Source organism: Martes martes, assembly GCF_963455335.1.
Source record: "Martes martes genome assembly, chromosome: 14".
In the NCBI taxonomy this organism is placed as follows: domain Eukaryota; kingdom Metazoa; phylum Chordata; class Mammalia; order Carnivora; family Mustelidae; genus Martes; species Martes martes.
The window spans coordinates 73,044,396-73,059,337 of NC_137902.1; the positions used below are offsets into that span (position 1 = coordinate 73,044,396).

At 41.6% G+C, this 14,942-nt stretch overlaps 1 protein-coding gene across 5 annotated transcripts in view; it reads left to right on the plus strand.

The window, feature by feature from the left end:
* The window catches only part of A1CF (APOBEC1 complementation factor), a 79,344-nt gene extending 68,967 nt beyond the window's left edge, over positions 1 to 10,377 (plus strand). For 3 of the 5 annotated variants that reach the window (XM_080823026.1, XM_080823029.1, XM_080823027.1), the window contains 4 exons: positions 245 to 450; positions 5,357 to 5,493; positions 6,170 to 6,312; positions 9,389 to 10,377. In XM_080823026.1, coding sequence (XP_080679152.1) covers positions 245 to 450; positions 5,357 to 5,493; positions 6,170 to 6,312; positions 9,389 to 9,540 — 638 coding nt within the window. In that variant the 3' untranslated portion in view covers positions 9,541 to 10,377. The remainder of the gene's footprint in view (positions 1 to 244; positions 451 to 5,356; positions 5,494 to 6,169; positions 6,313 to 9,388) is intronic. The other 2 variants (XM_080823028.1, XM_080823030.1) reach the window with 1 other exon arrangement.
* The last annotated feature ends 4,565 nt before the right edge of the window (positions 10,378 to 14,942 follow it).

Genomic DNA, 14,942 nt, shown 5'->3' on the forward strand with positions numbered 1-14,942 from the left:
TATATTTATCAGTACCTTTGGCAATATGGCTTTCTTCCACAGATTTAAAAAACAAAAACAAAAACAAAAACCAAGACACTTACTGTGAACTCTATGTTGAGTTTCATTACATTAGAATCCTAGAGTTTTCTATGCATCTTGAGGGCAATGATCAATGTGACTCGGGCTAACTTTTCCATTACAGTAAGATTCAGGGTGATCTTCTGGTGGTTTGATTCAGTTTAATGCCTTCTTACGTTCCTAGAAATTTACATGAATGTACCTGTAGGGGCCGCGGGAGTGAGAGGACTGGCCGGCCGTGGCTATTTGGCCTATACAGGCCTGGGTCGTGGATACCAGGTCAAGGGAGACAAGAGAGAAGACAAACTCTATGACATGTTACCTGGAATGGAGCTCACCCCAATGAATCCTGTCACTTTAAAACCCCAAGGAATTAAACTTGCTCCCCAGGTAGGTAATGTTATTCCAGAGATAAGTTTCCTTCTGTTGGGCCAAAGAACAACCACATTTGCCTCTCATCAAATGATCTGACTTGATCCCTCCTTGGGCTATTGTTTGGTTTGGTTGGGTTAAAGAGGCCAAGCGGCCAATCAGCATAACGTATAGTGAGAGAATGCTGCCCCTTGAAGGCCACTGTTCCATCACAGGCATTCTTCTATTTCCTAAACAATCTGAACAAAATGGAATGTGAGGATTCTGAGAACTATTAAGAATTATCAACTGATATCTTACATGAAAATAACATGAAGCAAAGACCCTATTTCAAAATAAACACCTGCTCTGTAGGAGTCGGCTAATGGGGAGTATTCATGACAGGAAATGAATAGGCCACTTAGGACATCTTCTATGGGAAACACTGTGTGAGAGAAAACACCATACCACCCCTGGTGATGTCGTGACTTGTATTAACGATAAGATGCCATCGGTCATATCCCATTAGGTCTCCCACGAGGATTTTGCTTGGGGAGGGACATGATGGTGACTTTGTAATGCTTTCATTCCACAGCTCTGAGTTTCCATGTTTCCACATGAGGCTGTGGTTTTTATTATTGGAAAATCGGAAGTTATAAAAACTGTTCCAGGGTGGAAAGTGAATAACAGGGTTAAAAATAAAACAAAACAGGATCTATGTGAACCCTGAGCCTGTTGCCTGGGGCTGTGCACTACATATCAGACTCTCTGTAGAGACACTGGCTGAGGAACCCATGACAGTTGTTCAGAGATACAGTTAGGGGACCCCAAAGGAAACATCCTTACTCCAGCCCCAAAGGGGTAAGCCCCAAATGTATGGAAGTAGCCTTCTGACTGTGATCAAGCAGAAAGCATGGTTTTCTAAAAGCTCATCCTGAGTATTATTTTTGTAGGATCAATGGGGATCTTGTACATACAGATTAGTTCATCTAAGGCTTCTGCTAACCCTACCCAGGCAATTAAAAATAAGGATGCCTAGTAGAGTGGCACACAGCACACATTTGTTTGATCAAAAACCATCTATTGGGCACGCACCAGATACCATGTTAGGTGCTGGGCATGGAAAAGGGAATATAATACAGTCTTTGCCATCAGAAATCACATGGGACTCCAGTGAGAGGATCCGGACAAATCAACAGATCATTACTGTAAACTCTATTGAGTGTCATGGTGAAGCTTTGCCCAGAAAACATGAAGGCTTATCATCCAGTCGATCTTGGGATAAAATATAAAATAAGGAACCTCATTAAGGAACTAGAATACTTAGAAACCATTTAAGAAAATAAAAATAATCATCATTATCAATTCCATGTAATAGTTCAAAGAGCCACCATAGTGTGAGGAATGATCTCGGCTTCTTATATTAAACCCAGGTTAGAAATTGGTCATGGTCTGTGAAAAACCCACAGCGAATATCATTCTCAATGGGGAAAAACTGAGAGTTTTTCTGCTAAGATCAGGAACACAGCAGGAATGTCCATTATCACCACTGCTATTCAACATAGTACTAGAAGTCCTAGCCTCAGCAATCAGACAACAAAAAGAAATTAAAGGCATCTGAATCTGCAAAGAAGAAGTCAAACTATCACTCTTTGCAGACAATATGATACTTTATGTGGAAAACCCAAAAGACTCCACTCCAAATCTGCTAGAACTTGTATAGGAATTCAGTAAAGTGTCAGGATATAAAATCAATGCACAGAAATAAGTTGCATTTCTATACACCAACAACAAGACAGAAGAAAGAGAAATTAAGGAGTCAATCCCATTTACAATTGCATCCAAAACCATAAGATACCTAGGAACAAACTTAACCAAAGAGGCAAAGAATCTGTACTCAGAAAACTATAAAGTACTCATGAAAGAAATTGAGGAAGACACAAAGAAATGGAAAAATGTTCCATGCTCATGGATTGGAAGAACAAATATTGTGAAAATGTCTATTCTACCTAAAGCAATGTACACATTTAATGTAATCCCTATCAAAACACCATCAATTTTTTTTCAAAGAAATGCAACAAATAAACCTGAAATTTATATGGAACTAGAAAAGACCTCGAATAGCCAGAGGAATATTGAAAAAGAAAGCCAAAGTTGGTGGCATCACAATTCCAGACTTCAAGCTCTATTCCAAAGTTGTCATTACCAAGACAGTATGGTACTGGCACAAAAACAGACACATAGATCAATGGAACAGAATAGAGAGCCCAGAAATGGACCCTCAACTCTATGGTCAACTAATCTTCCACAAAGCAGGAAAGAATGTCCAATGGAAAAAGGACATCCTCTTCAACAAATGGTGTTGGGAAAATTGGACAGCCACATGCAGAAGAATGAAACTGGACCATTTCCTTATACCACACACAAAAATAGACTCAAAATGGGTGAAAGATCTCAATGTGAGACAGGAATCCATCAAAATCCTTGAGGAGAACACAGGCAGCAACCTCTTCAACCTCAGCTGCAGCAACTTCTTCCTAGAAACATCGCCAAAGGCAAGGGAAGCAAGGGCAAAAGTGAACTATTGGGACTTCATTGAGTTCAAAACCTTTTGCACAGCAAAGGAAACAACAGACAAAACCAAAAGACAACTGACAGAATGGAAGAAGATATTTGCAAACAACCTATCAGATAAAGAGCTAGTATCCAAAATCTATAAAGAACTTATCAAACTCAATGCTCAAAGAACAAATAATCCAATCAAGAAACGGGCAGGGGACATGAACAGACATTTCTGCAAAGAAGACATCCAGATGGCCAACAGACACATGAAAAAGTGCTCCACATCACTCGGCATCAGGGAAATACAAATCAAAACCACAATGAGATACCACCTCACACCAGTCAGAATGGCTAAAATTAACAAGTCAGGAAATGACAGATGCTGGTGAGGAGGCAGAGAAAGGAGAACCCTCCTACACTGTTGGTGGGAATGCAAGCTGGTGTAGCCACTCTGGAAAACAGCATGGAGGTTCCTCAAAGAGTTGGAAATAGAGCTACGCTGTGACCCAGCAATCACACTACTGGGTATTTACCCTAAAGATACAAATGCAGTGATCTGAAGGGGTACGTGCACCCCAATGTTTATAGCAGCAATGTCCACAATAGCCAAACTATGGAAAGAACCTAGATGTCCATCAACAGATGAATGGATAAAGAAGAAGTAGTATATATATATATACAATGGAATACTATGCAGCCATCAAAAGAAATGAAATCTTGCCATTTGCAACGACATGGATGGAACTAGATGGTATTATGCTGAGCTAAGTAAGTCAATCAGAGAAAGACAATTATCATATGATCTCCCTAACATGAGGAATTTGAGAGGCAATGTGGGGGGTTTGGGAGGTAGAGAAGGAAAAAATGAAACAAGATGGGATCAGGAGGGAGACAAACAATAAGAGACTCTTAATCTCACAAAACAAAGTGAGGGTTGCCAGGGGGAGGGGGAAGGGAGAGGGCGGTGGGGTTATAGACATTGGGGAGGGTATATGCTATAGTGAGTGGTGTGAAGTGTGTAAGCCTGACAATTCACAGACCTGTACCCCTGGGGCTAATAATATATGTTAATAAAAAATTAAAAATTTTAAAAAAAGGAAATTGGTCATGTTTATAGGGATATGTAAGGAACCACCTCTCCCAACTAACTAATGAAAGTTCTTTATTTAGTCTCTGAATCTCTACAAGGATGGCTTAGAAATTGCAGGCGATGCCACTGCAAACCAACATAGATAGAGTTTTAACAACCCCATGGCGAGGTCAAGGTCATCAGACAAGAGCCAGGAGACCAGGCATGCCCAGCAGAGTCAGGAGTTAGAGTCCATACTCTCTGAGTGCGTGTTTGCATGACAGGCTCAAAGAGGAAGACAGAATGTCTGCCAGCTAAAGCAGTCGACTGGTGCCCAGGACCCTCCAGGAATGCTTTGTAGACAACAAGAGATGCTACAGAGCCAAGAGTCGTAACAAGCAAAAGTCAGTAGAGGATATAGGAGCAATCTACAAATTTAATAAACTGGAAAATGCCCTGCAATTGCAGCTGGATTCGTGTCAGAACCAATGAGATAAGAAGTTCCATGGAGTCAGCTCGGGGCACTGGTCTGTCCCCAAGTCTTATTCTTTTCACATTTAGGCCCTTTTTTGCAGTTTCCTGAACCTGCTGACTCATGGGAGCACTGGGGCTGGTGGGTCACTGAAAATGACTGCGGGATAAAAAAAAAAAAAATGGGTGCCTTGAGACAAGATTCAGCTTGGAGTAGTGAAAAAGGCAGAAAAAAACAAGCAGGAAGATTCTAAAACTCAGATCTTTGTAAAAACAGCCAGAAGTGGTATTTTGCCAAATAAAGACATTGCAGCTGTCCACATCCATCCATTAATGCTCACCAGTAACTAATAACCATTAAATTTTAACTCAATTTTTTGTGAAAATGTGAAGTTAAAACCCTATGACAAACGACAGGAAGTAAGTATATTCTTAGGTTATTTTCTCTAAACCATTATAAACAGAAGGATTGACAGTAGTCATGAGGAAATGCAGCCACGGAAGTGCTGAAATGTCCGCTGTTTTTAATGGAATAAATTCATCAAACAAATCGTAAAATTAAACTATTGGTAAAAAAGTTACAGCTGATGAACTCAACTAAAAACATATTAGAATAAATGGTGTGAAAATGATTTTTGTGAATTAATCGACATAACATTTTAAATGGAGTTCAAGTTGAGTTCATCCTAAATTTTATGAGTCATTAAACCCTGTGGCATTTTCTATTTTCTTAACATTAGCTTAAATGCTGAAGATTAGAGTTTAAAACCCTGAAATCTGGAGAAATCATGCAAATGTGACATTTGAAAGGGAAATCACTTTTTTTTTTTCCCACTCTCGTAGATATTAGAAGAAGTTTGTCAGAAAAACAACTGGGGACAACCAGTGTATCAGCTACACTCGGCCATTGGACAAGATCAAAGACAACTTTTCTTATACAAAATAACCATTCCTGCCCTGGCCAGCCAGAATCCTGCAATGTGGGTAACATCTCCAAATTCCTAATCTTTAACGCTTTTTAGAATAAGAGTCTCTTGTAGATCAAGTGTATTTTATCACTACCCCAATAAGCGAAACACTTGGGTCTGCTGCTCGCTTGTGTTTCATTAAACACGAACGCTGAGATGTGTAGTTGGGATTTACGTGCCCAGGGGGATCTGACATCTCAGAGGCCCGGAATTTCACACAATGTAGACTGCGAAGTGTAAACAACCAGTAAAAAAGTGCGGACATAAAATGCAACAGAAATCGGAACTAGAGTCCATCCTTTTATCTGCGTAGTATTTAGGTTGAACCATATGAAATTGCCATTTGATCCATGACCACAGCCTATGCAAGGTCACTTACATTTTGGATCAAAGGTCCTCTCTGTGGGTGAGTATCACCGCCTGGAGCCTGACTGGGTACACGTTTTAGGAACCATCCTGTTTCACGTGTACCTTAGAAGAGCCGTGTGGTGAGTTCCAGGTGTGCTCCAGAAATGTCCTCTCAGCCCCCACTGTCCTCGGCGAATACACCTGTAGAGGTCTTCAATGCAAAGAGAATGAAAACCACGCGGATAAAATTCCATCATCTCCTCCCCTTGGCCCACAAACAGCGACTTGGGTTTTCTCCCATCTCAGCTCCTCAAATGTAACGTCTGACTCTGCCTTGCAGCCACCCCTTCACACCTCCAAAGTTAAGTGCTTACGTGGATGAAGCAAGGACCTACGCGGCCGAGTACACCCTGCAGACGCTGGGCATTCCCACCGACGGGGCCGATGCCCCCACCGCGGCGGCCGCCGCCACCGCCTTCCCAGGTAGGGAACATGGCACCCTGCCCGGGGTGTTTGAGAAACAGCACCCCCCCACCCCGATACCATGAACTCTGAGAGTTTTTTTTGAACTCCACCCACAATAAATCCGGTTACACATTCTGTGGCCAAAAACACGGGGCAGATGCGGGAACCATCAAGGTAGGAGATAAGAGTGAGTGGGGAGCAGAAGAGGGGTCAGCCAGCTGCGTGACCTTGAAAGAAGCAGTCTCTGTGCCTGGATGGGTGGGGTTTTGACCTTTTTGGTCAGAGAGTTCGGAACTACCTAGCAATAGTTGTTTTTCTGCCTGCCGGGCATTTCCCTAAATGCTCAGCGTGGGTTTTTTTATGCCAGGAATGGTCCTGACGCTGCAAGAAGTAGGCTGTAGCGCAGTGGCCGGGTACAGCAGGTGGACCCCAGGACCGGAATGATGAAGGAAAGGGGCCAAGTCAACTGGCTTTTAAGGAGTCCTGGAACTCAGATCTTTGACTCAAGCTTTTATTGCTTTGCTTTCTGAAAGAAATCTGTAGATCACATTTTTCTTTTATTTTTAAGATTTTATTTATTTATTTGAGAGAGAGAGAGAGCAAGCACAAGTGGGATGAGGGCCAGAGGGAGAAGCAGGCCCCCTGCTGAGCGGGGAGCCCAACGTGGGACTCGATCCTGGCACTCTGGGATCATAACCTGAGCTGAAGGCAGATCCCAACAGCAGAACCACCCAGGCACTCTAGATCACGCTTTTCTTAAATTGTTTTAAGTCAAAAACTGTGTGTATGAGAGAGAGAGCGAGCAAGAACCTTTCAGGATGTAGATAATCAGCTTTCATTGTTCTCTCCTATAATTTTGGACTGGAGCCTATGCTGTTTGTTCAGAATAAAGCCTATCTGTAGATCAGCATGCCTTCAGGGTCCTATTTAAAAGGCTTTTCCCCATTTGTTATGTACCTACAACAAATGCTAATAATTTTTTAAAATGAACCCTCTAGAGATTAAAAGTGACCAGATAAGGAATTTGTTTTGTAGATCCTTCCTTAGCAGTTAGCTTGAATAATCCCATTTTTTTTTTTAGCAACCAAAGTTCATTTCTTTTGAGGACATTGGTCACTCCAACGTGTCACTATGTCAACAGACCTCCCTGAAGACCAGTTCAGAGATCTGACTGGACCCAGACACAGGGCGTTTCTATCAGTCCATCCTGTCACGTGCTGGTCCCGTTCAGCCGTGAGAACTGCTGTATGCCTCCCATCTGTAACACCTGGGCTCACTCTCGCTTTCTTTTGTTTCTCAAAAACTGCAAATACGCTTTCCATCCCAGCAACTAAACACGTTTCACACGCGAACACGACCTCAATTCCAGCTTTGTTCCATAGAACATGGGGAGGATGGGTCATGCGCCCCCTCGAGGTTACCAAGGCAACAGCTGCCACCACAGAGGGCAGGTCCCCTGGGCTGGACTGGGGCCATCAGTCCCAGGCTTGCTTTCCACAGAATGTGGTGTCGACATGTCCATCTACTGGGGACCTGTGCCAGGGTTTCTCGGTTCCTGGAGAAGGCTGAGCCCCCGTCTCATGGAAAGCTGCTCCCCAAAGACAGCTAACTAATGTACTATAAAAATAAATGAGCCCCTGTCAGAATGTTACAGTTTGCTTGCACATTGGAAAGGATTCACTTTCACCTAAGAATGTTTGATCTTGTCCTCTCTCCTGTTTGCTCGTGCAAGAAGTAGGAAATATTTAGGGCATGAGAGTTGTCCTGGGAATGCCTAAGAATTTGAGAGCCTCTCTTAAAACTTTGCTGTGGAGTCAAGCAAAGGATAATAGGTTCCAAGGGAAGAATCTGTTTAAAGTCCAAATACTCTTGCACTTAAGAAAGTGGCCAAATTGAAAAAGAAAATTCAAAATTCCCAAAGATAAAATCCACACGACACACACACATACACACACACTCTCACACGTGGGTCTTTCTTACTCACTTATTTAGAAATACTCTTTCCAAAATCACGAAAGTAATTGGTAACACATTTCTCACATCCTTGGAAAACATACCAAACTTCAGTAGTGCGTTAGTCAACATTACTGGCCAAAGTGCCCAAGCCAACGAGTGGATTTAATTTTTTAAAATATAGTCCAGCCAGCTTCCTGCCACCACTTCCTGAGAAGCCCCAGAAAGAAATCAGTGTGTCTGGGCTTGGGATGACTGCCATAGCACATAATCCAAATGGATGGTTTTGTTGTTGTTGTTGTCGTTGTTTTAAATCAGGACCCCGTTTGTTGCTTAAGTAAATTTTTCCCCTTTTCCTTGTCATCTTCACACCTTTTGGATTATCTCAGAATTAGCTTAATTTTGATCTAAAACATTACCAGGGAAACATTGCTTTTGTACAATAGCGGTTATGCCCTTTTCTCTAAAAGTGAATGTCCCTCGGCCAGACCTGATCCTAATGGGACCGCACATGGTGGCCTCCTTACCATGCAAAGCCCTACAGCTTGGTGGTGAAACAAGAGGTCTTGGCCCTTCACGGTTGGGTCTAAATGTAAACAGACCAGGTATTTGCTTGTATGGGGCTATGCAGAAACACATTAAAACTTTCCAAATTATTCCTACTGGTCTACCCACTCCTTATATGTCTTCGGTAAAAGCAATGGTTTTTAACATTTCATTTAGATGGGGGGCATGGGTCCAGCAGCAGACCCACAGAGCCTCACCTCTCAGCCCAGCCAACCCGTCAATCACCTCCCCTCCATTATAAACTCTGAGAGCCTCTGCAAAAGTTCTCAATCTCAAGCTTTAACCAACTTGGCATCCTGTTAAGTTTCCGTTTCTTGGACTCTCTCCCCAGGGTTTCCAGTTTTCTAAGCATGAAGCGGTTCTGGTACAGGCAGCTGACCTCACTTTGAGGCCTGCTGTCCCCTAATCAAAGAGCCTAGGTATTAGGTCCCCTGAGTTCACTTTTTAAAAACCTACATATTAACTTTCGGCTTTAAGTGAGATTAACTTTTCGTCTTCCCAAGAGAAGACAATAAAGCAGGAGGGAACAAATGTGCATGGCTTCTGATAAAGTTTTCTCCACCTCCTCCTCCAGGATATGCTGTCCCCAGTGCAACGGCACCCATATCCGCAGCCCAGCTCAAGCAAGCAGTGACCCTCGGACAGGATTTGGCAGCATATACAACGTATGAGGTCTACCCCACTTTTGCAGTGACTGCCCGAGGGGATGGATATGGAACCTTCTGAAGATAGCTTTAAGTTAAGAAAACACAGAACTCTATCCAGAAGAAATAAACCTCTCGCTCAGTTTCCTTATATGATCACAAGTCCTACTTTTCCTAAAAAGATGCCTTTCCGGAGACTGCACAGCTTATGCTAATGGTAGAATCAAGACACAAGGACATATTCCTGGTGATATCCAGTATCAAGAAGCCTCTTGTCCACCAGAAAGCTTAAGAGCCATTGTCCCCAAAAGTTGGTTCTCCCAGGTTCCTGAGGGTCTTGGGTGTGTGTTTATGTTCCCTGACAACGTGGTGAGAGGTCTTTTAACCAGCAAGTGTTCAGAGGCTGAGCCGACCTGGCCAGTCAGGAGCAACAAAGGGAGGCAAGCAAACTCCAGAGCCTTAACCCCAGCTCACGGCTGCTTCTGTGATACACAAAGTCATGACCAGGCAGCAGGAGGGTGAGAGGCTGATTTTATAGAAATGCTTTCCCTGTTGCCCACCACGTGGAGTATATTCTCAGGCCCGAGTCTGTGAAAGACAGCCCAGGGTTTGATGGGGCCAGCATCACTTCCGTCTGAAAACGACCCCGTCAATCTGTCCTGGGTGTCCATCTCCCTGTCCTTTCCATCTCCCAGGGACCCCTTGGAAATCCATGTGATGTGTTGCAGATAAGGATAAAATTAGTCCAGACCCAGCATTTATTAAACTCATCAGCCCACACCTCTTCTTCCCTGGACCCCCACCCTTCCGAACGCTTCTTCCCTGGACCCCCATCCTTCCGAAGCATCCCCCAACACGGGAAGCACCCCAACTTAAAATGGACTCTTCTCCCTTTAAACATTTTGACTTTGTCCACATGGATTTATTTTCCATCAGTCTCATTTTGGTCATGTCAAATACCATAAAAATGTACACCCAACCTATAGGAATATCACTTAGAATGCTTCTTCCTATGCAGCAAATGGGCTGAAAAGTCATTTCAGGGAAAGAAGTGAAGGTCTACTCTCATTTCTTTGGTGTTTTTGCAACACCCTGACCACCATCCAGCATTCAGAGACAGTTATCTTAATGTGGGGTTGGCCTTGGATTGTCTAACCCACTTATAGTCAGTCTGCCAAGAAATCTACCTTCTCTTCCTTCCACTTTCCACGGGTATCAGGTGGCTTTACCATATCTGAGCCTTTTGGTCTTGAAATGGACACAGAAAACCTTACAGACACATACCCTACTACTGATTAGAAGTGGATTCTTAGACCCCAGCAAGGGTGTTTGTGACCCAACTTCCCTAGGGCTTTAGGCCTCTCTCCAGGAACATCTCATGGGGATTCCAGAGCTACAAAAACTGGGATGGAGAGAGCGGAAGGCACTACTTTCTTGCCATACTTGTAAATGACCACTTTTTGCTCAAAATTAGAAATAATTGAGGTCTGAACTCCAAATACCTATCACTACTGCTCTGTCTCTTTAGCGGCTTAAGACATACAGCACCAGAATTTCCAGTTAAAAAAAAAAAAAAAAATCCCTGTGCCCTGGTACAATTTTACAGGACTCAAAGGAAAACATAAACCCAAAGACAGAAAAATTTGTCAACTCTTGAATGGAATCCTGTGATCCAACATCAGCCCAGATTCCAGGCAAAATCAGCTAAATTCCAGTAACAATGAAAAGTCCCTATAACCTTTCAGTTCTGTTAACTCCAATCAGACATCAAAGGCCTCGAGGCTGTAGCTCACACTCTGAAAGGCTTGGTGCTTTTGGCTTTACATGTTCCTCATAGTCCATAGGCCAGTGGTTCCCAAACTTGGCTGCACGTTAGGAACACCTGAAGTGCCTTTCAGACCACCAATGCCAAAATGGCGCCCAATCCCCCATTACATGAGAATATCATAGGGCAGGAGCCTGGCCCCCACATTTAAAAATCTTGGATTATTTCAATGTGTAGCTAACTTTGGGAATGGCTTTATTCTTTCTATTTCAATGCTACCCCCTAATGTTTTCCTTATTTATTTCACTTGCATTAAATAGAAAAATGCAAAAAAAAAATTGTCCAAGTTAAAACAGATAGCCAAATCATATTTTTATAAATATTCATCTCATTAAAAGTAGGAATTTGAATGTAATTCATATTGGCTTCAAACTAATTCTTGGCCCAAACTAATTCTAAAAATGAGAAAGTAAAAAATTCCTCCATCAGCAATTCTTAAGGTCCAAATCAACGTTCCCCTACAGACCTGCTTTTATACTCAAAAAGAGTAATGACGTTGGGGCAGGCAAGTTCCTACTTAGTCCAAAAAAGCATTCCAAATTCCAAGAGCAAAAGTTTTCATGTTCTTTAAAATCTTGGAAAATAGAAAACAGTGCTCTGAATGTCTAGCCAATGCCAAATGGAAGGTCTGATCCAGAAGAGTTTTAAATGTAATCAGAGTGAATAGTTAGTTAATACAGGAATGTTTTATGAGAAAAATCTTTATTCCAGATTAAATTATTATGATTTTTTTAAAAGGCTCAGAACAGAAACCTAAATATACAAAAACTGGCAAAGTGTCGAGAAAATTGCCCCCAGAACACCATCTCATTTCTTGCTTAGGGAAACACAAGTATTTGTACATTTACCTCCTAAGGACTGATTTTTTCAAGTGAGTAGATGTGGTTTCACTCTATTAAAATCTAGAGAATACTTTGAATTCCACTAGAGCATATTCATAGAAAGTATCAATGTGTCTACTGTGCCATCTGTATTTACTTTGCCCAAATTAAGTACTGTAGGGCAACTACACAGTTCTACAACTCAGGATAAAACTATACTGAGTGTGAAACTTTAAAAAAATGGGATTTTTAAAAATCATGTGTAAAACCAAAGGTTTATTTTGCATGATGTTTATATATTTTTAGACTTCGGAAATTAGCACCTACTTATGACCTATTATATTTTGTGTATCAACCTCTATTTTTTTGTTATTTGTTACTTCATTGTTTCTTAGAAAAAAACTCTTTATATAAAGAGGAAATTTAAAGTGAGTCAACCAACCAAAAATAAAAATAAAATGAGTCAACCAACCAAGTGATAACAGAATACCAAAATCAAAAATTTGGAAGCATCTAGCAAGTTAGAACGGAGTTTCTAAGTTTTGGTAATTAACAGTTTAGTGAACATTAAAAGCAACCACTGTTACTTAGGAAGAAGTGGACAAGCAGTGAGATTGGACATGTATTTTCTTACCTGTAAAAATGCTGTCTGTTCCCAAATTCCTATACTTCTCTCCCAGCCCATTACTGTAGCTAGAAGACCACCTTTAACTGTAACGAAGTGACCATTCCCCTACATAGCTAGTTTTCTCCTCCTACTCCTGCCCCATCCTGGTATCATGCCAAACCACACTGTGTTTGGATAAAAACACCGAAAGTGCTGCTAGAACGCTACCTCGTGTGAAGAAAATACTGACTTCAATACATATCTAACAAACCAGAATTCCTTAACTTTTTAATGGTGGATGGAAAGCACAGTATAGCTATGTATTGGAAAGTTGGAAAGTTATTTTAGTTTTATATAAAAGTTTTAAGAAATACACATTCCTCCGATCACATAGATTAGCTTTTCACAAATATTGCCTCATTATAATTTTCAATTTATGCTGTTTTCACTGTATTTTTCAATGACTGTTTTATAGCTCTGCCTTGGACAACTGAGTCACGATTTGAATCCATGGAGGACAGGGGATTCTCTAGGGTGCCTTTTTAAGAATGAGGGTTAGTAAAGAAAGTTATTTTGAGTAAATTGTCTTTGCAAAGCTACAAAGTTTGATAAAATCTATTATTGTTGTCCAACTCCAGGCCTATCCAAGATTTCCCAAAAGTAACTTACAACTAAAAGTGAACAATGTGTCCCAGGATACACAGGAGGCTATGATCTCTTATCCTCTTCCTTGCATTCACACAGAAATTCCCAGGAGATGAAATGTACCTACAACTTAACCTGGAGATTTGGTACTTTTTATATCTTGTGGATACATTTTTACCTATTGTAGATGCATCTGTCTAAGATGAAACTTAAGTTTCAAAGGTGACACCTTAAGTGAACTTTGTGATAAATATTTTTTTTTTATTTTTAAAGATTTTATTTATTTATTTGGCAGAGAGAGATCACAAGTAGGCAGAGAGGCAGGCAGAGAGAGGAAGGGAAGCAGGCTCTCCGCTGAGCAGAGAGCCTGATGCGGGGCTCAATCCTTGGACCCTGGGACAATGACCTGAGCTGAAGGCAGAGGCTTTAACCCACTGAGCCACCCAGGTGCCCCTGTGATAAATACTTTTAAAAGAAAATATTAATAGCATAACTTAATGTACTTACTGGAAAACAAGAGAAACTAGGAAATCAATATTCCTACTTGATTAACATGATCATCAAATTTGAAGCTGAGATTTTACTTCACTCTGGTGATGTCTTGAAAATGCTTCAGGCTTTGCAAGAACATAGCCATAGAAATGTAATGTGTCCACCAGGATATATGTTTATACTTGCCAACATTAAAACAAAGCAAAGCCAATGAGTAAAACCATAAGAAAAATGAGATTTTCTGACCCCCGTGCCCTATCACTTTACTTACAGAGTGAAACATTTTTTAAAAATTTGATTGAATAAAAACATGGTTACAGAATATTCTATAGTTCCCAAAATGCGCATTCTAAAAGCCATTTATTTTGTACAGTGTTTATAAGGAAAACAAAATATGTGAGTTTAATAGGGACAGCAGTGCATGCCTTGAAGAGACAGGCTCATTTATGGGAGAACGCAAACCTTATGCATCCCCAGGTCACCTCAGTTCTGTAGGAAAGTTAAAAGAAAACGTTAAACTTCACCTAATAGTGAAGAGAAATTAGTAATCCATATAGAAGTAAGAAATAATTCACTTATTTTTCTGGAATTGTGCCTGGAATGAAATCTAGAACACTTCTGCATCGCCCCCTCTCACTTTTCTCCTATTGAATATGACTTGTTCGCTTTTCACAATTGTTACTTTGTCTAAGGGGAGGGGAGATGCCAAGAAACTGTGCTTTAAAGAAGCTAAGCTCCTGGACAGAACGTGTTGGAGCCTGCAGAATGTCAACCCCACCCAGGGTTCAGCAGCCTCTCTGGGGTGACGGTCCAACCTGGCTGGCAGGGACAACCCCAGCTTATGTCTGTGGTCTCACTTCATCTATTTTTTTTTTTTTAAGATTTCATTTATTTATTTGACAGGGAAAGACAGTGAGAGAAGGAACACAAGCAGGGGGAGTGGGAGAGGGAGAAGCAGGCTTCCCGCTGAGCAGGGAGCCCAACTCGGGGCTTGATCCCAGGACCCTAGGATCATGACCTGAGCCGAAGGTAGATGGCTAATAACTGAGCCACCCAGATGCTCCCCACTTTATCCATGTTAACGATAGCCCTTG